At 42.0% G+C, this 9,799-nt stretch overlaps 1 protein-coding gene across 4 annotated transcripts in view; it reads left to right on the top strand.

The window, feature by feature from the left end:
- The first annotated feature begins 8,596 nt into the window (after positions 1 to 8,596).
- Hmgn3 (high mobility group nucleosomal binding domain 3) overlaps positions 8,597 to 9,799 on the top strand; it is a 37,417-nt gene continuing 36,214 nt past the window's right edge. For 2 of the 4 annotated variants that reach the window (XM_006511591.4, XM_006511590.4), the window contains exon 1: positions 8,597 to 9,524. In XM_006511591.4, the coding sequence (XP_006511654.1) occupies positions 9,510 to 9,524 (15 nt within the window). In that variant the 5' untranslated portion in view covers positions 8,597 to 9,509. The remainder of the gene's footprint in view (positions 9,525 to 9,799) is intronic. The other 2 variants (NM_175074.2, NM_026122.4) reach the window with 1 other exon arrangement.

Below are 9,799 nucleotides of genomic sequence, written 5' to 3'. Positions count from 1 at the left end.
GAAAGCAGGAAAAAAAAATCTCAGGTATGAAAGATAGTGGGGTGGTAGAGTAGGGTGGTAAGGGGAGTACAGGGTGAGTGTCATGACACAGGGGACAGAGATAAACAACACAACACAAATCTCAGACACTTACCACCTACACAAATAGTTGCTAAGGCACAAAGAGAAAGACCCCTTTCAAAGCAGAGGTTGGAAGCTGAAGCTCTGCCTCCCCTTAAGGCTTCTGTTTTTAAGGGTCTTTGAGGCAGGGTCTTCCTTTCCCAAGCTAGGGTAGGTTAGTTTGAACAAAGACAAGATGGCCGACTATCCCAGAGTTGTGTGAGATGTCCTCATCAGGCCTTGAACTTGTTGAATCAATTCACCAGCAGGCCTACTGACAAGTCTTAGGATGCCAGGCTTTGGTCTCTGGTTGGAGGGTGAGGAAAAAGCCAGCCATCTTGGAAGTTTACCATCTCTGTTATCTAGTTAAGCCCTACCCCTCTCTTTCCTATCAAGGAATCTGTCTAACACCTAGTCACTCAGATAGCTAGTAGTAATAAGTTGTTTTTTTCTGAATGGTATTTTTTTAATGTGTGAATTCTTTATAATGAAGATTTAATTATAAAATAAATAAAAATTAAAAGGAAAATAAAAAAGGAATCTTAAGGATTTTCAGACTACCTTTCACTTGGAGATATATATATATACCTGTAAACTCTTTTTGTTGCCTAGATGACTCTTTACCAGTTAGAATAGCTCCTAACCAAGTTAGTCTGATCATCATCTCCAACTACTTTATGACACTTAAAGAATAATGTTTTGGTTTTGGTTTTTTAATTATCATGCTCTTAAGCCAGTGTTGAGCAGCACAGAAGAGATGGTGGGTGGGTTGGAGATTTAATCTGAGATGTCTTTGAGGCATTAAGTAGAGCTGAACTTACAGGCTAGCTCGGTTGTTCTCAACCTTCCTAAAGTTTCCACTTTTAATACAATCCCTCATGTTGTAATGATCCCCAACAACAAAATTAGTCTCTACTTCATAACTGTAATTTTGCTACCATTATGAGTCATAATGTAAATATCTGCTATGTAGGTTAGCTGATACCTGATCCCCCAAAGAGCTTGTGACCCACAGGTTGAGAACTGCTGCCTTAAGCTTTGTTTTTCATTTATCTTTTAAATCTAATTTAGGCTTCTTTGCTTATATTAAGAAAACAAAAATGATGGGTTTGGTTGAAAGGCAGCTTTATCATTTACCATGCACAGTGACAGGAATGTGTTGTTAAATGTCTCTTGCCAACTCCCAGGGATTCTTTTATTTGAAGAAATGCAGAAGATATCTGAAATGGGTAGGCAAGCTCACCAGCTTACAAGCCAGGATATGGTCTTGTTTAAGAGTGGGCTGACAATGACAGGACCCTCCAAAGATGTGTAACTCAGCCAGAGGGCCTGGCAGCAACCCTTAACTAGTCTTTGGTACTTTGTGGTCTTTCCCCTAGGATGGTGGGGGTCATCTTTACTTGGCTCTGCCGTCATCTCAAACCTTAGGGGCTTTCCCTACTAAATTTCTCCTCCTTCAACCAACTGGCTCCTTGCATGGGGCATGTAGAAAAAGATGACTCCAAAAAAAAATGTAGCTCATTCCCTGGACCTAGCTACCCAGCATGTCTAATTTATCTTCACATAGTCATTTGGGAGCTACAGTTTGCAAATTAATTACACTCCTGTGAGTTCAAACAACATCAGGACCAAGCAAAGGTAAACACACAGAGATTGAACCCAAAAGGACTTGGAGATGGGAGAGATGTATAAAAAACACACTTGAGGTAAGTTACCTGCAGAGGCGTTTAATTGGGTTGAATTTGGGAAAAAGAAAAGATGGTTTCCTGTAAGAGGGTCACAGGAAACCCTGGCCTTTCTTGCTATTAATAGCTATAGGTGTTTGTATGATCATTAACTTGGAAACACAATGAAAAGGTATGCCTTGCAGAAATTTGGTGGTTAGGTGCCCTTTGGGGATGAGGGGGTTGCCTTGAATGGCGGATAGGAAGATAGAGTTGCTTTTAATTTGGGTGTGTATAGGTTTTAATCACTCTTCGTGTATCTTGCAACTAAGGAAGAGGAAAAACATGGGAAAAATCAGTACCAAGCAAAGCTGAAAAATGGAACATAAAGTGAGTCTACAGGGACGACTCCACTCACAGAATTTTGTTCCCACTTTGCAAAAACATTAAAAAGTCAAGAGAATTTGACATGCACTCTTTTACTACATATGATATCCCAAACAATCCTCTATGATAACTATTCTTAGAGTGTCAACCTTGTATTAGTTCTAAGTATCTAGAGATGACTAGATACTTGGTATCTCTAATATCTAAAGATGACTTGATGTATACAGGCAAGGCGCCATTTCTTAAAGAGACAGTCATAGATGTCTATATCAAGGGTCCCAGAACTTGCTGTTCCAGCAATCAGTATATAAGTTTTTGAGAGCATGGACCTAGTCTAGCACTCCCAAATAATTCTAGTGCTAGAACATGAAAAGCTTATTTGAAACACAGACTCAGTTATAAAATTCTAATTTAGTATGTTGGACTTGGAGTCTAGAAATCTGTACCATTAGCAAGTTATTAATTTAATTTAAGATGAGTGTGTCTTAGAATATCCTGGTTGCTTTAGTCTCTTCCCAAGTTAGCATGTCAATAAATTAGAGGCTTCATCAATATGACACAAACAAAATAGACTATTCTTGTTCCTCATCTCACACCCGTGTTTATGTATGGGTTTCGTACATGAGAACACCACACCATCCTTATCTTCTCTTGTTGCCTCCTCATCCCTTAGAGTATTTCTTTCTCAGCCGCCTATTCTTTTATATTTTATTTTCTGTTACACTTTCACTCACCTTGGCAATCTGTGCCCTATCAACTGAAGACCCTTGGAATGATTTAGAATTATGGATCTATTGAAAGCAACATTATCACAAATTGTGGATCTGACTTCTCCAGCAAAAGCCTCAGGGGAACTACTTGTGCCTGCATTAATAAGGGAAGCACAGGTGGGAAGAGACAGGTGGGGAAGGACAGTGGGGAGGGACAGTGGGGAGGTCAGTGGGGAGGAACAGAGGTGAAGTACAAGTGGAGAGGGGATTTGGAATTTTTTCAAACTTCCTTTGAAGTTTCCCTCTATGATTTGAAGACAGAGCAACTTTCTTCCAGATGCAACTTACTAGAGCCCCAAAGACTCACAGCATTCTTTAGCAGTTAACTGTGCACTATACAGTTAGATAGTTGTAACTGATAAGGAAAATACATCTCATGTAATAGTCCACACATACACCCAGTGGAAGCACATTCACACACACACACACACACACACACACACACACACACACACACACACACACACACTATGTATGTCTTTGTGTACAGGTATATGGAAAATAAAAGTAATCTTTTTTATTTTTAAGATTTTAGTGTCTACTAATTACTATACTATACTATCTGCTAATATATGGCATAAGGACATTTTCACACAAGAATATACTGTACAATGAGCACATCTATTATGCTTAAAAGTTTATAGTGCCTACTAAATACACCATACTGTTACATGAGGATATACAGATATGTGAATATATTGTACATTGAGCACATCTCTCTTGCCTATTTCTTTCTCTCTGACTCCACCCTTCTGGTTCTACCAATTTCTCTCTAGACAGTTTCTCTTCTACTGTCATGCCACACACACACACACACACACACACACACACACACACACACACTTCTACCTATCTCTATTAAACCTAGGAGCCAAAACATATGCTATTTGTCTTTCTGAGACTGGCTTAATGAGCTTACTGTGACTGTCTCCAGCTGCATCTTCCAAACAGAAAAACTCATTTTATAAAGCATTAGCTTCACTAGAGCATTTATTTTCCATTAGGGCCTGTCCTTTCTTCTCCCTTTTCCTGTCCTCTTGCCCCATCTCTTCCCTTCCCCTTTCCTTGACAGCAGTCACAGCACTACAAGTGGTTTTGCCTTGCTGTTTGAAGAAGGCTGAGATAAGGGTAGTTACTATCCCAACAAATGTGAGTAGAACAGAAGAAAAAGGGAGTGAGAATTACAATTTAGTTTCTAATTTTTCCGTCTTTCTTCTTCAGACAGCAGCTCCCTTAATTCATCTGTCATCTTCCTGAGCTCATGCATCCTCTTGAAAAGGTCTTGCTGTCTTAGAGGCTGATCATCCAGAAAAGCATTAAAAACGCTCTTTGGAATACACCCAAGGACAAAGGCGTGCTCTCCTCTTACCAGGGTGATCTTCTCTGCTGTCCCATAATCGGCAAGTTCTGGCCCCTTTTTCTCTTAACCTGAAATTGTAACTGCCTATCAAACCCCTCCCTTTGCCTCTTACCTCCAGTGCTCATTTCCCCTGTCTTGAAGGGTAATACAGGTGCAAGAGTATACAGTTCCCTTGTCCTGCATAGGCAGGTGCAACCCACAGCAAAAGACAGTCAGTCACTGCTATTTTCAACTGAAGTTGTTACTTTCTGCACTTGTAAATGAACATAAAGACTCAAACACTCAAGGTTTTTCATAATCAGCTTTTAAAAAAATTAGATTTGTTCATTTTATGTTTGGTGTGGGTGTTTTGCCTTTGTGTGTGTATGCCTGATGCCCTTGAAGTCAGAGAAGGGCATCAGATTCTCTGGATCTAGAGTTATGGATTATTGTGAGCCACCCACCCAGTGGGTGCTGAGAATCAAATCTGGGTCCTTTGTAAGAGCTGCCAGTGTTCTTAACCACATCTCTCAAGCCCCACAGTCAACTTTCCCAGCTAACAAGTTCCAGTTCCATAGCAACTGTTTTATTGTGGGCACTGAATAGTAACCACAATTTCGTTTGCTACTCTTGGGGGGGGGGTTAAATATTTTTTATTGATTACTTTATTTATTTACATTTCAGATGTGCTATTTGGTCTTTAAAAACATCAATGAAAGAAACCAACTTTGTGAGTCACTTTTCATGACCGAAGGGGAAAATTCACCTTATCCCCAACACCAACACCTTTAAATCTTTATAAAGTAAAACAGCAGGGCTGGGGATGTCGCTCAGCGGTAAAGCACTTGCCTAGGTTGGCTCACCATTATGACAAAACAAAAGCAAAAAGCACAATTCAGTCTATGTTACAGTCTGATCTGCCCAGCATCTTTCCCACACATTTTACTAAAAATATCTTCCCTGGCCTCCTCCTCCTCCTCCTCCTCCTCCTCCTCCTCCTCCTCCTCCTTCTTCTTCTTCTTTCTTCTTTCTTCTTCTTCAACTATCAGACATTTGGCAAATTAACTCTCTTTCAAGACATGTTTATTAGACATATGAGTTTAATGGTAAAATTATGAACCTCTAGGTTTTGTGCAGCTTTAAAGCTATGAATTGGACTTATCTTAGTTCTTTTAAATATAATGTCATCCACTGGATTTCTGAGAATAAGGAATCCATCAAAGACATCTGGGACCATGTCCAAAGGAAGACTCTCAGAGTGAGGAAGGGGAGCTATGACCACTAAGAGAATTAAGGTAGCAAGACACTGAAGCACACCAAATAGTGACAGAAAAGCCAGGTACACCACGGGTTTATAAAGTTGCACCAAAAAAAAGAAAGTCATTCATTTTCTCTTGAGTGTGCAAGGATACCAACTCACTTATTCTGGAAATTAATACAGTAGGTATGAAAATGAATTGTCTGATGATTTTGTTTGATACTTACATGCAGCCTCTGTGAATAAAGTAGGTTGCATCCTATGCAGTGTGTCTTAGTCAGGGTTTCTATTCCTGCACAAACATCATGACCAAGAAGCAAGTTGGGGAGGAAAGGGTTTGTTCGGCTTACACTTCCATGCTGCTGTTCATCACCAAAGGAAGTCAGGACTGGAACTCAAGCAGGTCAGGGAGCAGGAGCTGATGCAGAGGCCATGGAGGGATGTTCTTTACTGGCTTGCCTCACCTGGCTTGCTCAGCCTGCTTTCTTGGTTGTAGGAGGGGCCAGGTGCAATAACTTATCTTTCACCTTAGAAGGAATATCTCTGCATGCCCCACACCACTGGACTCCTAAGAATTTCACTGAGGTAGATGGTCCTTGAATTTTGGTTGGATTTATTTCCCATCCTCTGATACGCATATGTGTTACCAATGAGTCCAAAGTGGTTGCTACTTCCTGCTCACTTGGTCCAATCAGCATAATGTCATCAATATAGTGCACCAATGTGATATTTTGTGGAAGATCCAAACGATCAAGATCCCTTCTAACTAAATTATGACACAGGGCAGGAGAGTTAATATATCCTTGAGGCAAAACTGTGAAGGTATACTGTTGGCCTTGCCAACTGAAAGCAAATTGCTTCTGGTGGTCCTTATGGACAGGTACTGAGAAGAAGGCATTTGCCAGATCAATAGCCGCATACCAGGTGCCAGGAGATGTGTTAATTTGCTCAAGTAACGAAACTACATCTGGTACAGCAGCTGCAATTGGAGTTACTACCTGATTTAGTTTTCGATAATCAACTGTCATTCTCCATGATCCATCTGTTTTCTGCACTGGCCAGATAGGAGAGTTAAACGGAGATGTGGTGGGAACCACCACCCCTGCGTCTTTCAAGTCCTTGATAGTGGCAGTAATTTCTGCAATGCCTCCAGGAATACGATACTGTTTTTGATTCACTATTTTCTTTGGCAAAGGCAACTCTAAAGGCTTCCATTTGGCCTTTCCAACCATAATAGCCCTCACTCTACAGTTCAGGGAACCAATATGAGAATTCTGCCAATTTCTGAGTATATCTATCCCAATTATACATTCTGGAACTGGGGAAATCACCACAGGATGTGTCCGGGGACCTACTGGACCTACTGTGAGTCGGACATCAGTCAAAACTCCATTAATCACCTGCCCTCCATAAGCCCCTACTTTAACTGGAGGGCCACAATGTTTCTTGGGATCCCCTGGGATCAGTGTCAACTCAGAACCAGTATCCAGCAGACCCCGAAAAGTCTGATTATTTCCTTTTCCCCAGTGTACAGTTACCCTTGTAAAAGGCCGTAGGTCCCTCTGGGGAAGAACTGGAGAAAGGGTAACAGGAGTAGAAACCATAGGCATTTGAGCAACTTCTTCATGTAACTTGCTTGTGCCTTCAGGACCTGCTCTGGCCCGATCACGTATATACCACTTCCATTTGATAATAGACTGCTGCTGTGCGCGTCCCACTTTATGACTTGCAGGGTCTGATAGTACCCAGCTCATGATGGGTAGTTCAGGTCGCATAGTAACTTGGTGTCCTATTGTCAAACGTTCAGTTTCCACTAAGGCCCAATAGCAGGCCAAGAGCTGTTTTTCAAAGGGAGAATAGTTGTCTGCAGATGATGGTAGAGCTTTGCTCCAAAATCCCAAAGGTCTTTTCTGTGATTCACCTACAGGGGCCTGCCAGAGGCTCCAAACAGCATCTCTATCAGCCACAGACACCTCAAGTACCATCGGGTCTGCTGGGTCATATGGTCCAAGTGGTAGAGCAGCCTGCACAGCAGCCTGGACCTGTTGAAGGGCCTTCTCCTGTTCCAGGCCCCACACAAAGCTAGCAGCTTTCCGAGTCACTTGGTAAATAGGCCTAAGTAACACACCCAAGTGAGGGATGTGTTGTCTCCAGAATCCAAATAGACCCACTAAACGTTGTGCTTCTTTCTTCCAATGTCCTTATATTGTCTCCAGCAAAAGGTGTAGCCCAGATTAAAGGTGTGTTCCACCACACCTTTAATCCCAGATGAAAGGCATAGCCCAGATTAAAGGTGTGTTCCTTAACTCGGAGATTCAATCTTCTGGAATCCATAGCCACTATGGCTCAAGATCTTCAAACCAAGATCCAGATAAGGATCTCCAAGCCTCCAGATAAGGGTCACTGGTGAGCCTTCCAATTCCGGATTGTAGTTCATTCCAAATATTGTCAAGTTGACAACCAGGAATAGCCACTACACAGTGTAAGGCTTTAGAGCAGTTTCCTAAGATGTCTTTTGGCTTGTAAATGATTCTCGGGCTAATCTTGCTTAGTTTGCTTTGTTTTTCCTGGAATTTCATATAAACAAAACCACCCAGTATAGTGTCTTGTATTGACTTCCATTTAGCATTTTTCTTTTGTTATTTATCTCATCAGGGAAAACTTATTTCTTTGATCACAGAGTAATATTCTACTGTAGACTTATCATGACTTGCTCACCCATTCCCTAGCATTCCCCCTGCAGCCCTTGAGATGGTCACAGTCCCGATTATAGCTTTGTGCTATAATAAACATAATATAATTATATATCATATTATATAATTATAATAGAATCAGTGCTATGATCACACTGATTGATTTTCAGGATGATTTGATTCACAGAACGAATCCTGTGTTCCCAGGTTCAACTCCCCTGGTTATGTATTAGCTTTTTAAAAATGTTGTTGAATTTGATTTGATAAAATTTTGTCTGTGTCTTTGTGCCTATGTTTATGAAGGATGTTGACCAAAAAATCCCCCCCCCCCCAGCCTCCCGGGTCTGAGGTCTTTAGTCAGGATAAAACCGGTCTTAAATAAATTCAGATAATGTATTTTGCAATTCTTTGCGGAATGTCGAGAAACATTACACTATACACAAAATGGTAACCTGGCAGGTGTCGTTTAAATGTACATATTTAATATATAAGTGATTTATTTGTTCCTACATTTCTCGATTTCCCCTTAGTTTCCACAACAAACATTTATATCAATTATAACAATTATTCACACATAGCTGAATAATTGGCTGAATTCATATATGACTTGTAACACAGACTTAAAGAAAAACAAAAAACAAAACAATTAGACCAAGGAACTATGGGGATGGGGGATGGTATTTGCTAGAGATGGAACTGAGAACCTTAGAAACTGTGGAAACTCTTCCAGAACAGACCTTCCTACCCTGTATAGACCCGCACCATGAACACCCGTTACAAGCTTTTATAAGTAACAATTGTACAAGGCACCCCGTGGCCCTATTTACTTTATAAAGTTAACCCAGCATTACTTAATACTAAACTTTTTTTTCCTATGAAGATGCACAATGGTTTAATCCAAAGAAGGCACGTCAAACAATGAAACTCCAAGTTAGTGCAGCCTGAAGGATACTAGTTGAACTGGGCATGCTCAGTCGCCAGGCAGATTTTTTTTTTTTTTCCCAGTGAAGTGGAAACTACAACTGCGCGTACCGGGTGAACGGGGGTGGGCGTGCCCTCGTGGAATTTAGAACGTTCTCTTAGCCAATGGGGCCTCGCGGCTGGCTGGCAGGGCTCGCCATTGGGGGACCGGGATGCGAGCGAGTGGAGCGCCGGGGGAGGAAGCGGAGGTGCAGGTCGGAGAGGCCGGGCTAGCCGAGCCCATTGCGGGAGTAGCAGCAGCGGCCAGGCAGCATCCAGCAGTGTGCCAGGCGGCCCAGAACATTGCTTTACTTTTTTTGCTGCACCAACGTAGTCATTATGCCGAAGAGAAAGGTAAGTCCTGTAAAGGGGGAAAAAAAAACCCTGCTCGCAGGCCCTCGAGTGTGTTTGGAGTAAGCCCCCTGCGCTGCGATGAACGCGGCGATGCGCCTAATAACTCAGGCGCTGGGCACGGCCGCTGCCCGCTCCTTCTGCAAATGCCTGTTGCTGACCTCGCTCGCCCCGCACGGAGCTCTGAGTGTTACTTTCCCTCCAGGGACGTCCTCCCCTCTCCATCAACTCCTGCTTGGAATGGTTTCCATCTCTTGCCAGCAGCCAGGGCGGGTATC

Source organism: Mus musculus, chromosome 9 (genome assembly GCF_000001635.26).
Source record: "Mus musculus strain C57BL/6J chromosome 9, GRCm38.p6 C57BL/6J".
Lineage (NCBI taxonomy): Eukaryota > Metazoa > Chordata > Mammalia > Rodentia > Muridae > Mus > Mus musculus.
Note: the sequence above shows the minus strand (reverse complement) of the source record. Positions and strands in the feature narration are given on the sequence as shown.